Here is a 16,527-nt window from a genome sequence, read left to right on the forward strand (position 1 = left end):
TACAATTCAGTGGATATGCAAGTCTCCTTTCACACTTAGTGGCTGGGATGTTTTTGTAATTCACTACTCAGTTTAAAACAAACTATGAAACAGTAGACATCTTTGGAGTGGGCACTTTATTGTTTATTGACTACATACATTAGGGCTAAAACTGTGGAAACACTGAGAAGACCTGTTCTGGAGAGTTAACCCTGTTCTATTAGTTGCCGCGATACTGTGCAGATTTCTATGCAGATTTCTTTAGACAGTGTGAATGTCCTTTCTCTTTTGCTATCTTACAAGAGCCAGTAAAATTAAATAACTGTGCCTATAAATATGACAGGAGATCCAGCTCCTTGGCCTCTTTGTTTCAATTAGCTCATGGACAGGAGAAAGATAATAAATACAATTTCCTAATTCCGCTTTAAAACTACAGACCCATGTGAAAGCTCTTACTTTACTGATTGCTCATAAATGACTACTAGAGATATTTTGGAATAATCCTATGAAGGAGTGTCAAAAAATCCGTTTTGCCTGCATTAATATGGATCAATACTAGTCTGGCGCCAAACACCCATCGCTAAGCTATTTTGGATTCAAGCAACATGACTACTACAACTCTTACCATTCAGTTTCAGCATCTCAGAGACCTTGCTAGATAGTCCCTGATTACAATAGCATTTCCCAGCTCAATTTGACCTGCTTGTTTTAAAATAATACTGAATTTCAAGATGGACAAACAAGGTTGCAGAAGACTAATTGAGAGCTATCTCAAGGTATTCAAAATATCTGGTAAGATATGCAATGGCATTTCTGAAGGAAAAGACATAACATTAAGATCTCTGTCTAATATGAGGCTCCAGCCGAGTATGTACATCTGACCTTAGTTCATCCTGCTGTTCACATGGGTACTGGGAGATAACGAATGTAAGAGAGCAATAAGCTGCAGATCTGTTTGTTCTCTCTGCTTTTTTCAAGTACTTTCTTGTGCATTTTTCACAGTTGCAGAATTTGACACTGAAAATATGAGTGAACTAGCTTAAAGCACATTCTCATCGTGCTACATCATTCACACACACACACACACACACACACACACACACACACATTCCAATATACTTACAACACAAATAAATAGGAGTGCAAAGACATGGCTCTTTAACATATATTATCAATAAATATAATTATGTTAAACAAGTTAAAATAGCCTGAGAAGATATATTTAAACTAAGCAATATAGTAAAACAACAATTGCCTTAACTAATTATTATAAAGTGCCTCTAGAATGAGGAAATTATTAAAACCCAAGAATGCTACATTAACATAAAATATGCAGCAGCTGTTCTCTTAGACAAGATAATATTTGCTGTTGAAAAGGAACAAATGCAAAAAAGAAGAAAACTTCTTGTGCAATCACCTAGAATATGAGCTCATCATTCTGAGTGCCTTTCTAGAATTAATGACCGATATGGACCTCAGATTTTGAGACCTCAAGTTCCTTTGAGTTCTGTTCGTTTTGGAAAACCCTCTACCTTTAAATGCTCTCCAAATGAATTTTAAACAGTCCTAAGGGTGGGAGAAGTTGCTGCTGCTGTTTGCTACAACACAGTGTAGACATTCCAGTGCAAAACAAAGAACATTCTGCAACTGGAACAGCTCCCTGAGAATGTTAAGTTTTTCTGTTTATCAAGAGACCATGTTTTCTACTTTTAAAGAGTTTGGGCAAATAAATCAGGAGAAATTAACCAGAAAAAATATTTAAACCTATGAAAGAGGTATAATAAAAACAATGACGGGACTATTTACATGTGAAACAAAAATGACCAGATAAGGAGAGTGTTTTGTTAATAACAAAGGAAAAGTATCCAAAGTCCTTTTGGAGTGAAAGGCATTGCTCTTCCCCAGATGGCCACTACTCAGCATTTGCACACACTTTCCACCAAGTTCTCACTCCCTTAATTCTTCTTCCTTTGGAAAATGTTCTTGTTTGCAAGCCACATCCACTAGCAGATGTAGATCTAGGAGGAATGGAAAGGGCAATTCAATATCTGGTTTGGAGGGCACTGGAAATGCATGCTACATCTTAAGAGGCAGAAATGAGTGCTCAAGCCTTCCCTTGCAGTTACTTTCCACATGAAACTCACCCACCAATACCTGCCTTTATCCTTGGGAGGTTCAAACCCCATGTCAGTAAATTAAAAATGGTTCCAGAGCACTGGCAGCAGTAACAGAAGCCTACACTCTAACCAGCTGAGCTATCCAGCCAGCCCACTCAGTAGTAACTTAGAGCAGGGCTTTCAGGGTGGGTGCCCCTGTTCTGTGGAACAGCACACAAGAGGTACGCGGGGTCTATACAATCTAGAAGCACTTCAAGATATTTTTGTTTCTGAATGAAAAAATCTCAGTCCAGTTGCCCAGTTTGTATTATTTTAAAATCTATATTTAGTTGTTTTGTGTGGTTTAAATTTGTTTAGCAGTATTTATGGCATATTTATTAACTGCCTTGAAACACTTGCAAAAGGTCATTCATAAATTAAACAACAACTTCTGTACGAGCAGAGTCCCAGAGAATGATGGAGCTCTACCTTTTTGCCAAACCCTTGCCTAGTGCAGTGCACGCCTTCCAGGGTTTGCTCTGCAAAGGATCAGGATTTCATGACACAAGTGTGTAATGTAACATGTAGTTCTCCCCTACTCATCTACAATGTGCTTCATGTTAAAAATGTATTACTGACAGGGCGAAGAGAGATTTAACTCTGTCCCTTAATCATTGTCCAGAGATCAGCAGAAGGTCAGCAGATCCTACACTCCCTCCCCTACCTGCTCGCCTCTCATGTTTAATGTCTTCCTCAGTGAGCACTGTTAAAGGTTACACTGGAACCAAGGTTAATCATGATGCATTCTCTAACCAGGATTATGAACCAACTTCACACCTTGATTATGAATAAACTCTTGTTAGTGCTAACCATCTTTAATACTGAGCCTTTGCTGGGGTGTGATACATGCCCACCCCATTCCTAGGGATATATGCTCTTTCTTCCACCACCATCCCACTCCATCCCCTATGGACCCGCCCCAAAATGGTAAATTCTGTCCTTGCAGGAGAATCACTACAGCCATCATTGTGAAATTAGGCAGGCTCCATTCCCTCAGAAGGGGTGACCATACCTGCAAATTGCATTCAACTATGACAGAAAATGAAAATGTAGACTTTCCCTTTGTTTTAAAAAATCAAAGTTTAAAGGTGCTCTGCACAAAACCCCTGGATGATCTGCTATGCGTGCAAATTTTATTCAGTGAATGTGGAGAACACAACACCCTCAGTTTTAACAAATCTAATCCAGTCCTGAGAGACACAAAGCAACAGTCAAATCTTATGGCTGGTACACATTCCTAGTATAAAAACTGCTTTGAGTTTATGGGTACCAGATCCCATTAATCCCTATATCCAGCAAATGAATTTAGAGTTTAGGAGGGGTGTGACCTAGAAGAAAAGCAGCAAGCTAGTAAGAGAGCCAAAAGCAATGTTTGGTGTCTGTTTGAATCCAAGCCTGTGGCTATGGGAGAAACAAAAACCTCTTGGGGTGCTAATACTGTTAACCCTTCCATTGTAGGCTCTGGTTGTATATATGTGTAAATAAACCATATATCATAGACACTTCAGTCTCTGCTGTGCCTCATTCCCAAAAGAAAGCACAACCCCTGGGTAAGCACCTGGAAGCCCAAGAATTTCACACAGCTCAGAGATTGAGGTGGCGCATAACAATACATTTGTTTCAACAAATCCTTAACGCCTGCCATTCTTACCAGGGGATTTGCCCTTCTGTGAACTGCTCCTTCTTTCTCTGCATTTGGTTTGGATGGAGGAAACTGAATCTTTGGCACATTTGCTGAGAGGACCCACCTCCGAAAGGAGGAATCCTATCTGCTCTGAAGACACAACTGTCTCTGATGGATTTGTCTGACACTTGATACTGGGATCCTCCTTTAAAAAATGCACAAAAAAATCCCCCATGAAGTGTTCACATAAATGTCCTTTTAACAGTCCCTTGAAGATGTTACTTTACACCATATTATTTATTTGAAACATTTCTATCCTGCCCTTACTTTAAGGAGACCAAGAAAGTGACCAGCATTTTCCCTACACCCTATCTTATATGTACTCAGAATTTTGTGAGCAAGATTGGACTGAGTAAAAAGGATTGTCTCAAGGTCAACCAGTGAGAACTTTCTGGCTGAGTGGGGACTTGAACTTAAGTCTCCCCAGTCTTAGCCCACTAACCACTGTACCACACTAGCTTTCTGAATTACGTCTCTCAGCAAAACCTATACAGTGATCTAAATAGTCTATGTGACATGCAGTATGGAATATTTATGTTTATAACTTTGGAAAATGAACAATGCTATAAATATAAGTTATACTGGCAGTAATATAAATATTGGTTTGTCACATAAAAAGATTCAGGCTAGGTTAGCACTGCAGAATGTTGTACCCCTTTGCACTGCATTACACCATACCTGCGGCTGACTGAAGGGAAGTTCCTCCTGTACAAACACCATGGAAGACTGTGTTGAAGATTGGTTCAGCTGTTCTTTCAGCTTTGCTGCTGTTGGCTGCGTGGCTGCAGGTTGCTGCACTATTTGCGCTGCAGTATTCTCCACTGGTTCAGTGGTGTGGATAGTGTAAATAAACTCAGGAGACTGCGGCAAGGAGCATGCTATAGCTTGCTCTGATTCCACCACAAAGGATGTAATATCTGAGCCCACAGGTGTCAGAGGTTCTAGGTGGCTAGTTTGGCCTGAAGAAGGTGCATCATTGTTCCCCGGATTAACTAATAACTGCTGGCCTCGGTTTGGCTGTGAAGTTGGACACTGGCTCTCCACTGGTTCCACCTTCACCATTTCCAACTTGGGAGATGAATGCATCTCATCTACAATCTGGAAGACAGCCTCCAAGTTTACTTCTGTCTTCTTGTTTTCATCAGAGGTGTTGCAGGACCAGTTAGAAGGTAGAAATTCAACAGGGTATGAAGATTGCATTGGTGGGTTCTGGCAAGGTAAAGGCAACAAATATATTTATTCCATTTATCTATTTGTTTTTGGCATATACGTTATGCTCTTTCAACAATGCCAACTAAGCCCTCCACAAACAATGTTAAATGCCACCAAATCATATACAAACATGCATTAAAACCATGTTAACATTATCATTCTGGTTTGGCTTAATAATTCAAACATTTCCATTTGTCAAACCAAATGAACAATACGCCTTGTCTAATGAGGTGTAATTTATAAGTATGGAGCAGACAAAGGGCATGAAGCATTATTAACGCCTTTTGGGTTAGGAACATATGAACATGGAAAGCTTCTTATACTATGTCAGATACCCTGATGTATCGAGATGATGATGATGATTTACAAAGATTTAGCTGGAGAAGCTGGGGATTGAACCTGATAACTTTTCAATGAGGTGTTCTACCACTGAGCTGCTGCATTTTTGATGTTCATTAAAAACAAAAATGTTTTATTTCAATACCATGAACACATCAGATGGAAAGGATTGTGGCCTGCACTGTGAGAGAAGAGAGGTAAACAGTCAAGCCAAGCCAAGCCCACCAGGTGTGTGTGTGTGTGTGTGTGTGTGTGTGTGTATTCTGGCTGCCTCCACTAAACAGCCCTTTAGCCTTCTGGACTTTAACTGACCCATCCTACTCCCTATACTGGGTAAAGTGGTATGGCAATGAGACATGGGGTGAATAACAAGGCCTCAGACAAAATGTTTCTAAAACAAAGGACAGTTTTAGTTAAGGTTTTTGTAAGGCAAAACGATTTTAGAAGAAAATGATTTTAAAAGGAAAAGTAATTTTACTTCTCTTTGAAACTTAAATAGTTATTTGTGAGTACTTGTTTATATCAATCCAGTTGGCTCCAAAACAATGTAAAGAGTTCACACGCTATTTTTGCATTTATGAATTATTTAAGCAGAGACTGGATGGACGTCTGTCAAGGATGCTGTAGTTGTCTCTTCCATTGCAGATCTTACATTGACTTGATAACCTACAATGTCCCTTCCAGCTCTCTGACTATATGAAGTGTTTTCTTTCCATTTACTTTTCAATTTTGCAAAACAACGCTTCTTATGCATTGATATCTAGCTGAAGTAGCGAACCAGAATGAAACTCTTTTGATACATGGGCTATGATCCAAAGACATGTTCAGTTTGTTCTGTGTGACCAAGGAAGCTTTGATCTTGTGTTTCTCGATCTGCAGGTCCTCTCTGGCATATAGCAAGCCACTTTTGAAACAGAGGAGAACTTCAAAAACAGTTCGCGATGCGCACATCAAAAGAGTCTGCTCTTCAAAGTCAAATATTGCATTAGGTATGCCTAAAGTGGCTCATTAGATCATGGCCAATGTACTTGCTTATTTGACTCACCTGAAAATAACTGCAGTGTGTATAGGTTGAGGCAGTAGGACTAGCACAGCCACTTAAGGGATCCATGTGGGTAGGTGGAGAACAACACTGTAATACAGCTGGAAAGGGGAAGAAAAGGTAAACTAATAATAATAAACTTTCCCAACCATTAATAAACCTCTCTGGATTGTATTTTTAAATACATACTATAGTTCTACTAGCTCCAAACTAGCACAAAAATGCAATATTCCATCTGCACATAATGGAGAAGGAACAGCCTGGTTTCAGAGAGGTATTAAAGAGGAGGAATGCACAGCTTGGCAAAGACGTACATAAAAAGCAAAAACACAGGGTTTCAAAAATAGCAGGGTACTCTTGCCAAAAGAGAGAATAGCTTTGCTGATGTTTGCTACTATTTCCGTTTTAAAAATCCCATGCTCTACTGAAAAGTATATGGTCCTGCTCAACAATGTCTAGATTTTGACGTATGAATAAATGTCTATCTTATTTTGTTTCCAGTTTTCTTTCTTAATTTAGAAGACATTCAAACCATACATGAACATAAATGATAAAATTTATTTAGAACATCAGCCAGTGGGATGAGTGAGTATGGATTTGTACTGCTTTTCGCAGTGATCTTACAAAGCACACTTTAAAAAGGTATATAACAATCATGCAGCCTATTCCACTTTTTGGTAAACCACTTTGATGTTTCTTTGGTTTTACATAAATTTTGTTAAACAAATAAATTCCACGCTGCGCTCATGTATTATTTCTTTAGTTGCTTTTTCACTAGTGTCCTCAAGGTGGCTAACAGCACTTATAAAATACAACAGAGCTCTTCCACATTTGCTTGCACAAACTTACATGGAGGCTAGACTATATCAAGTCTTCACTGGTCATGAGTTCTGATTTTGCAGAGAGACTATACGACATTGAAAATTCATTCTGATCTGCTTGTGAGGTGTTGCCTGTTAATCCCGTGTTCATCCCACACATTTTCCCATCACTTTTCCAACTGCAACAAGTCAGCTTTATTTATTTTTTTTAAGTGGATTTCTCTCACTGGGGCAAGAGAGCCCTTTAATCCACTTTACTTGTGCAAACCTAAATTTTCTGGTATGTGCTTGAATCCCTTAAGAAAACTAACAGTTTGGAGGTGACCCAAGAACTACACCAGCCTCACTGGAGCAGGAGCAGGCATCAGAGGCCCCTTCCCACAGGGCAGTTGCTGTAATTTGGCAACCAACTTATGTTCACAAGTGTGGTACTAGCTCAAGGGGCAATTACATTTTCCTACTATTGTAACTAGGACCGGAAAAACCCTCAAGATATATCAGGATCCATACTCTCCCAACAAATGAGTGGCAATTGCAAACTTATTGTGTTGTAAACAAAAGCTCTAAAATTTAAAGAACTGCTTGTCTCATCCAAACTAAAATGAAATCAGTTCACTGCTGGCATGGCAGCTTGTAATGCACTTCAAATAAGAGGCAAGTAATGAATCTAGGCTAGAGGTGCCTGCTGCAGGTAAAACCTCATGTAGATAGCCCAAGCACCATGCTCTGAATATTGGCAAAAAAGACCTCATGGGGGTTACCTCTCTATATGACCCAGAAAAACACCTTCCAAGCCCAAGAATGGTGAGTAACCAGACTCAGGGCTGGTTTCCACAACATTTCTACAATAAATTGTGTCCCATAGGTCAGATCTATCTGTCCCAACCTGGCTCCAGTAATGGTACCTAAAACCCAATCTTAGCAAGGAAGCCACAAAAAGAGACGGCTGCGTACCTGCTGCTCTTCTTGGGACTCTTCCAAACAAGCCTGCTGCAGAGGGATGTGTAAGCCAGATTGTTCTGCATGTATGCTTCCAATTAGCAGATGAATCTCTTCCAAGTGAAGCATCCTTTTTTTGTTCCCACAAGAGCTGATCTGTGCATACAAACTTTTCCCCCATTGTTGAATGAATGAATTAAACAATGGGGGGCAAAGGTGGGAAGTACTGTAACATAATTTTCAGGTGAACAAAGGAAGAGCCATAAGCCATGCCTGTTCCTTAGTGGGCATACACTTTGTTTAGAGTATCTAATTTTTTTCTGTCCTTCTGTTGTGATATTTTTGTTAACTTCATACTTTTGTCTCTCTGCCCATATGTAACGTATTATATTGTATATGCACAACATTATTCACATAATGTCCACTGCATTTCAGAGGTCACTTCACTTTATATATTCCTTCTTCTGAATCTGGTTGTACGCCATTGTGGTAAGATCTGAATACATCCAGGAACACTGATCAGTTGAAGTTTGTTTCCCTGCTGGGAAAGCAGCACCAATACAGCGTTCCCAACCCATATACCAGAAAACAATTGCAGCAGATATGAAAAACGGTGATAGATTCCTCTGCCCACTATAAGCAATTAAACCACACATTTTGAAAAGATGAAAAAGGAGCACTATGAACCATTTTTCAAATAGCCATAAGAAAAGCCTCCAGGAAAATAAGAAGATTGGTAACAATGTTGTGTGGATGGACAGCTAAAAAATAGAAAATGAGGAATGGTGATTCCACACTAAATGCCCTACAATAGTGTCACAAATTTCCTTCCAAAATATATAATGAGGGCAGTGGATGGGACTATGAGATTAAAAATAATCCACATTTTCTTCTTCCCACTATATATAATATATATCAATCCTGGACAGAAATTAGGTTTGTGGAATTACTTTGATGAGAAATCCACCAAATGAATGTCCTGCAACTGGATAAAGTTACAAAATTGTGCCTGTGAAGGAAGCCAGATTCAAAATAGTGGCTCATGGGGCAGAGTAAATGGTCTACCCTATAATCCATGAGCCCTACACTTGAATACCCTACGTAAGTATCATTCTATATCTGAATTACTACAGATCAAAGCTTCTAACAGGCTTTTTTTTAGGTGAGGGGGGCGGCAGTCTATTCTTGCTATTGTTAAACAACTGGGAGTCAGAAACTCTTCCCAATCTATTCTGAATAATCCATTATCTACCATCTGCTTTCTGCCCACCCTGCATTAAAGCACACTTGTATGTTGTTGTTTTCTGAAATACCTAGATCAGGTTACCTGTTGGGTAGTAAGCTTGGGAGTATGGTGCTGAAGCTGCGTAACTGGTATATTTCTGGGATGATGCAGCAATCGTCTGTGGTCCTTGCTGAATGTGCACTGAGGTAGCGCTGGGCTGCAGAGTGTAAGTTACCTCAGTTGGAAACCTCTGGAGCACAGGAAATGGAACTCCTTTGTCAGAAAAAGTTGATGTCTCCACCTGCCCTGGGAGCATCCCAAGGGAGTTCTGCCATGTTCTTGGAGGAAGAGGAGTCCGTTCTGAACCTTTCAGTGGGAAGGTATTTTGGTTGTGAGATGATGGTGACAGGTATGAGTATGGAGATAAATTATCTCGCCGAAAAGACCGGTGAAACTGTCCTAAAGTCAGCGGTGCTGCATAGGGGGAGGGAAATAAAGTATTCACTGGATTATTAACAAGCATAAAACAGTAGCTACCTCAATATTAGCTATAATTAAAATACTACAGAGAGCAATACTTTTTTTATTTCAGCAAGCATTTTAAATTATTTCTGATTTAAAGATTTTAATGATTTTTATTTCTATTGTATTTGCTGAGTTTGGGGGAAGTGTGCACAAAAATGCATTTATTACTGAAAATAACATACAAAAAACATATTCTGCATCTGGGAAACTGCTTGCAAAAAAATAGTCAAAACTGCATGCAGAAATGTGCTTATTGTGAGAAATTCACATTAATAGCTGACACATTTTCTTGAGGATTATAAAAAAAAAATTGCTGCAGAAATGTGAACTGGATTTAAGATTGGAAAAATGAGAAACTGAAATTGACATATTTATCCATCCATATGTACAGCCCTGATCCAGGATTTAACTGTGAGCCCTTACTGTTTTTCGCATCAAACTACGCCCAGAATCTCACTACAAAGTTTAAACTTTAGAGGGATACACAGCCTGAATTTCCAGTTCAGAATCAGAAGATGCCATTTAGATAGCAGGCAGGACTATGATGCCAATAGCCTGACTTTACTGCCACATCATTGTTGCAAACTCTTTTGAATCATATGTGCAAATTGAAACTGGAGGAGTGCAGTGTGATGGGGGCTCCTTGCATAGTTTTCATTTATATATTAAGGTATTTGTGTCCTGCACCCCAAAAAGATCCCTGGGAAGTTTATAACAAATATACACACTATTGTTATTAAATGTTAAAATAAAGAAACGAAAACCCAATAAAATCTAAAAGAAACAGAAGAGCAAATAAAAAACTAACCAGAAATTAATATTCACAATTAAAATAACTAAGAAAGAGCTTTAACTAACGCTAAAATAGCATCAGCGCGGAAAGCCAGGAGAGCATCTTTAGTAGGCATACCTTGGAAATGAGACACTATCATCCCTTTCTCTGGTTACCGCTTGCTATTTTATTATTATTATTTACAGTCTCAAACCCTGAAGGGCTCTGAAGGTAAGCACCATAATGCAGAGCTGGGTCTAGAAACAGACCAGGCCTTTCAGACTATGCATGTCCCTTAATACCAACTGCTGGCTGCCAGGGAAACACAAATCAATAAAGTGCTGTTGCCCTCATCTTCTGCTTGTGGGCTTCTTAAAGGCATCTGGGAGGCCACTGTGAGAACAGGATGCTGGACTAGATAGGCTTTCAGTCTCATGAGGCAGAGCTCTTACTATAACCCTCTCCCAGTTAGCATACTCACAGCTGTTTGGTTTTTTAAAACTAACCAGAGTTTCCAAACTTATTTCAAAGGCAACCGCACACAAAATACATTATAGTAGTCTAACTCTAAACCATAGGTAAATTACTGTCAGCTGATACACTACGTCTGTTCCTTGAGACTGCAGAGCTGGCCATGATGACACATACCTTACTTACTGTATTTTTTGCTCTATAAGACTCACTTTTTCCCTCCTAAAAAGTAAGGGGAAATGTGTGTGCGTCTTATGGAGCGAATACAGGCTGCGCAGCTATCCCAGAAGCCAGAACAGCAAGAGGGATTGCTGCTTTCACTGCGCAGCGATCCCTCTAGTTGTTCTGTCTTCTGAGATTCAGAATATTTTTTTTCTTGTTTCCCTTCTCCAAAAACTAGGTGCGTCTTATGGTCTGGTGCGTCTTATAGAGCGAAAAATACGGTATATCATGTCTAGAATATTGAAGCTGCCTTTGAGAACCGCATGGAAACTACCATAAGTCTGTGGCCAGGTTGTTAACCGGGGTGGCTGCAAGGGGATTGTATCTGTTGGGAGGGCATAAATCCTTTACTGAAACAATTGCATTGGATTCCAATTTATTTCTGGACCCAAATCAATGTGCTGTTCATGATTTGGGACTAGCACAACTGCCTTTTGTTGTAAAAACCTGCCTGCTTACAGAAGCCTCGTATTCACCTCAAGGTTCCCAGTTTGCTTAGCTGTGACCAGGGAGAGGATATTTTTAGTGGCTGCACTCACACCCTGGAACTACCTCTGAAAGGCTAGTTTTTCCTGCTTTTTAATGGACTTCTACTGATGGATAAAACCCTCTTCAGGAAAGTTTTTTGACCATGAGAAGTTGTCCTATTTTTATTCCTATAGGATCTCTAGATAAAATATTTTTAATGGCAATTTGTTTTATATCCTGCTGCTTCAGCATTTCCACTGTTAAAACAGTTAAAACAGCTAACATTGCTTTAATTCATTGTTGTTCACTTCCCTGAGCTAAACTGAGGATAAGTGGATGTTTTAAATAAATTTGTTTAAAAAGAAAATAACAAGGGCCATGGCACAGTGGTATGCAAAAGGTCCCAAGTTCAATACCGAACATCCAGAACTCCAGAAGGGGCTGGGAGAGACTCCTTGCCTGAACCCCTGGAGAGCCCCTGCCAGTCAGCGCAGACAATACTGAGCTGCATAGACCAGTTTCCTATTTGTCACATTCTATTGTATTTGTGGGCTTTTCTTGTATGGATGTGATATTTGTGTAGGAATTGTGTGTTGTGTGAAGAGTCCCTGTATATAAGATGTATATCTCAGGCAAATGCACTGCTCTTCTAAAGGGTGAGCCTTTCTTTCTCCCTGCAGAGGTTAGCAGTACTTTTACCCATTATTGATGTTTATACATTTCCTCCTCAGGCTGAGCTGGGGGGAGGATAGATATCAATTAAAAATGTATATTGTGTTAAAAATGGAGGAAGGGCAATCTCCAACCCAATGTTTTGCCTCCTGTTTCCTTTCCTTTTGTCTCGTTAACCTAGTAAGACCATCAGCTACTCCTCTTTGGGTTTGGGGCTAGGGCTCAAAATACTGTGCAGTCATTTTTGAACCTACTGGATATGCAAAAGAGGAGAGGCTTGTGAATGTTGCTTAGTTGTAGCGTCTATAAAAATATCATTATTCCTTGGGCTGAGGAAAGTAGTAAAGGAAGAGTGAGACAATGGCTAGGATAAGAAATAGTCCAATTTGTTTAGCAACACCTGATTTGCTCATGGGACATTGTAGGAGTCAATTCTTCTTTATAAAGGTGCTCTACTTTTTCTTGGGGGGGGGGCGACACCACGTGATATAAGATGCAAACTGCACCAGCTAATTCCAGTATATAGCGACAGCTAGTGTACAAAATGAGCTGGTGCACACTTGCCCTAAAGGTCGGGAGCAGATAAAATATATTTGTGGGCATATCTACGCAGCAAAATTCAGTCCACTTAACCACCTGTCTCTCCTAAAAAAAAAAAAATGTAGCCCTGACTACGATCACAAGTTCTTTATTTTCCATTGTCCTTTGAGGAAAGCAAACTTGAAATTTACAGTATATGCATTATGCAATAGGACAGTATCATGAACGGGGAGTTATTCTGCACTGATTTGCAATAGAAGAGAATCCTGCCCCACATCTCTATTGCAATGAATGCAACAGTAATGTAGATGGAGTTTGTGGTGGGAGGAGTCTTCTCAGCTAAGGCATTACAGAGCTGAAACACGTGGAGTGGGAGAGGGGAGGAGATAAGAGCACCTGCTACCACCAGCAACCTTCTGGAGTATGACTTTGTGAATATCCTGTGATCTTGTTTTCTGAGGTTGCGTGTTTAATTTTAGTTAATATAAACTAGATGCTTGTGGAGGTATCTGAGCTTCCCTATGGTACTCAGAAGCTGGATAGCTTAAGATGGTAACAAAATGGATTTTCCTCCTGCCTTTTGAGTCAGTACATACAGACGCAGTGATAGATTCAAACAAGTGTTTTTGTGATTATAGATCCGGAGGATGAGGTTTAATCTGGAGCAAAAGGCTGTTTCAGAGAATGTTAGAACTGAAGTGAATGGCATGATTACTTGAAAAGAGGCTAGATGGATTTCAACAGGGTCTATTTTCATACCCTAGGAAATTGGGGAGAGGCAAGTGTATGAATGGAACTATGCCCACATGTGGTACCAAGGTGCTTTCAACTTGTGGGAGGTGTTCATAGGGGGCTTAAATCTGAATGCTAGAACTAAACTCTGGTGCGCGCCTGTCATATGCATTCCACATCAGCACTGAGTAACTGCAGCCACGTTCACACATCCAACCGTTATGTGGGACTAGGAGTTTCCATGTAAAAATGAAAGTGAATTTTGCTGTAAGGGGCCATGAACATACAGTCCAATTCTATGTATTTTGAGTGGCAGCAACTTTGCAAGGGGTGCTAAGAACCAGGGGGGTCACTATGTGTTGTTTCTGCAGCAGACCAAGTTTTGTGGCACCTTAAAGACTAGTACATTTATTATGACATGAACTTCAAACCTGTGTGACCATATACATATGTGTATTCTACACACAGACAGTACTGTCAACTGTGGATAACATTTGGTGATTCTGATGAAGCAGAATGTTTATGCCTTTTTTCAATTTTAAGCCTCATCTTTAGCTAATTCATATTTGGAAATAAGGCACATGCCAACTACATATGCTAAAAATATATTTACATGGCCTATATATTACTGGTGACAGATAACTTTTATTTTACACTGTTATTTTATATTGGATTTTAAAACGTGCATTGAATGCTTTTTATTCTTTTGCACAGCGCACTGGGATTTTTAACTATTAAAGCTGTAAGCAATTTAAATGTCTACTCAGAAGTAAGCTCTACTGAATCCCACAGAGCTCACTCCTAGGTAAGTAGAGCTAGGACTGCTGCCTAAAGAGATTCATAAAACGGGTGCCACAAAGCTTTTTGCTGCCCTTGTTCAAGAAACTAAATGCTTTTTTTGTGGGTGGTTGGGGGTGTGAGGTTGAACCCTGGAGGCTCTTTCGACGGCCCCTCTTCCCCTTGGCAGGCTGTGGTTACTCTGCACGTGCTCAAGAGCCTTCTGGTCTTGCAGGAGCTGCTGCTGCGTCGCGCCGTCTCTCTCACCGGGCTTGTTGTCGCTGCTCTTGGCGGCCGCCCCGGCGGCGGAGGCGGCTGCTGCTGCTGCCACGGCGGCGGCGGCCTGCCCCGCGGGGCTGTTGTGCTGCTGGTGGTGCTGGTGCTGCTGCGCCAGGAGGGCCTCCCCGCCGTGCAGGGAAGTGCTGAGGAGGCGCTGGAAGCGGTTGGGCGGGCGGCTGGTGACCTCCAGCCCGGCGGCCAGCTTGGCTTTGTTGGCGCTGGTCAGGCGCTTGAGGTGCACCAGCAGGTCGGGCCGGTCGCGGCGGAAGTGCGGGCTGTGGAAATGGTGCAGAGGGCCGCCGGGGGCCGAGGACGACGACGAAGCCGGGGAAGAGGAGGAGGCCGAGGAGGCCGAAGAAGACGAGGACGACCCTCCTCCGCCTCCCCCTCCGGGCGGCCCCAGCACCACTTTTCGGAAGCCGTACAGGTTGAGCTGGCGGATGAAGCTGGTGAAGTTGGTGGTCTTGAATAGCTCCGGGGAGGCGGGCGGCCCTGAGGGGACGCCCGACGACGAGGCCGAGGCGCCGCCTCCATCGCCGCCTGGGCCGCCTCCCCCAACGGCCACGGCCGCCGCGCCTCCCCCGGCTCCTCCTCCTCCTGCTCCTCCTCCCCCGGCGCCCAGGAGCTCCGCCTCGAACAAGGGCTGGTCAATGAGGAGCCCTTCGCCGCGGGCGTCCCAGCGGATGGAGCGGAAGCGCGGGCTGTTCACCAGCCGCCACAGCTTGGCCGGGAAGTTGTTGGGGTTGATGGGCGCCGCCGACAGCAGCGGGTCCTCCATGGCGCTTCTGAGGAGGAAGAAACGGGCGGCGAGGCCTCGCGCGCACCTCAGAGCGAGACACCCCTCCTTCTTTCCCCTTTCCTTTCACTCGTTTCCTGCCCCCATGGCCTCCGCCTCAGGACGGCCCAACGGACGGGCGGACGGCGCGAGGGACCGGCGGCTTTTTTTCCCACCCCCAACGGCCGCCGCCGTCAATCACCCGCGGGGCCGCCGCTGCCGTCGAGGCAGAGGCGGGCGGGCGGGCGAGGCACGCGCCGAGGCTGCTCCCGTCTCCCGCCAAAACCGCACAACCGACCCCCACAACAACGGCGATTGGGCAAACACATAAAAATATAGACGACAACGACAACAATAATAATTTGTTAAAACAGTAAATAGTAACGATAACGTATCGCACGCGCGGCGGCACGCGCCTCGTGTGTTGCCAGGCTATCTTTGGGATAGGCTACTTGCAAAAAAGTTCCCGTTGCAGAGTCTTATGATACCTGCGAAAATCTTACGGATTTTCTCATCCATTTCCTCCCCTCGCCCCCAAATCCGCATCTCGCAGTTCTTTGCTTCGTTTGCGTGCTATTTCTGCAAACTGAACAAGTGCATCTTTTAAAATAATAATCACCTCAGTTTTCAGAGTTCCCTTTTACTCCCTTCCTGAGATCATGTGCAAATGTCATTAAAAAACAAAAACAATTAATATATACCTTGGCTATATAAACACAAATGCGCATCATGGAAATAGTTAACAAATAGCAAATTGGTATAGGTTGTAACAAATGAGCCTCTGTACAAAGGATGCTTTGCCCTCACCTCAAGAGCACAAGATTCTGCACTCTTGGAATCACCTCCTTCATAAACAGGCTAAAAATACGCTACACACAGCACATGAATAAAATTCCT

The 16,527-nt window shown here is 42.0% G+C and overlaps 1 protein-coding gene across 2 annotated transcripts; it reads right to left on the minus strand.

The window, feature by feature from the left end:
• Window positions 1-99: 99 nt before the first annotated feature.
• HSF5 (heat shock transcription factor 5) lies at window positions 100-15,761 on the minus strand. Of its 2 annotated transcripts, none has more exons than XM_081889474.1 (6): window positions 14,778-15,761; window positions 9,500-9,871; window positions 6,416-6,513; window positions 4,498-5,028; window positions 3,787-3,964; window positions 100-1,997 (listed from the first exon to the last, which is right to left on the minus strand). In XM_081889474.1, the coding sequence occupies exons 1-6, from the start codon at window positions 15,631-15,633 to the stop codon at window positions 1,927-1,929; spliced, it is 2,106 nt and encodes a 701-aa protein (XP_081745600.1). In that variant the 5' UTR covers window positions 15,634-15,761; the 3' UTR covers window positions 100-1,926. The 2 variants fall into 2 exon arrangements, with proteins under 2 accessions (XP_081745600.1, XP_081745601.1); XM_081889475.1 differs by having other exon boundaries at window positions 14,844-15,760.
• Between the last annotated feature and the right edge of the window lie 766 nt (window positions 15,762-16,527).

Source organism: Podarcis melisellensis, assembly GCF_964234715.1.
Source record: "Podarcis melisellensis genome assembly, chromosome: 15".
In the NCBI taxonomy this organism is placed as follows: domain Eukaryota; kingdom Metazoa; phylum Chordata; class Lepidosauria; order Squamata; family Lacertidae; genus Podarcis; species Podarcis melisellensis.

Bases quoted from the DNA above. Each gene is read 5' to 3' on its own strand.
- HSF5 (XM_081889474.1), bottom strand. From the start codon at position 15,633: ATGGAGGACCCGCTGCTGTCGGCGGCGCCCATCAACCCCAACAACTTC. The intron at 9,872-14,777 runs GTAACCACAGCC...CCCCCTATGCAG, and splicing joins GGCTCTTGAGCACGTGCAGA to CACCGCTGACTTTAGGACAG. The intron at 6,514-9,499 runs GTAACCTGATCT...TCCCCTTTCCAG, and splicing joins CCAAGCTTACTACCCAACAG to CTGTATTACAGTGTTGTTCT.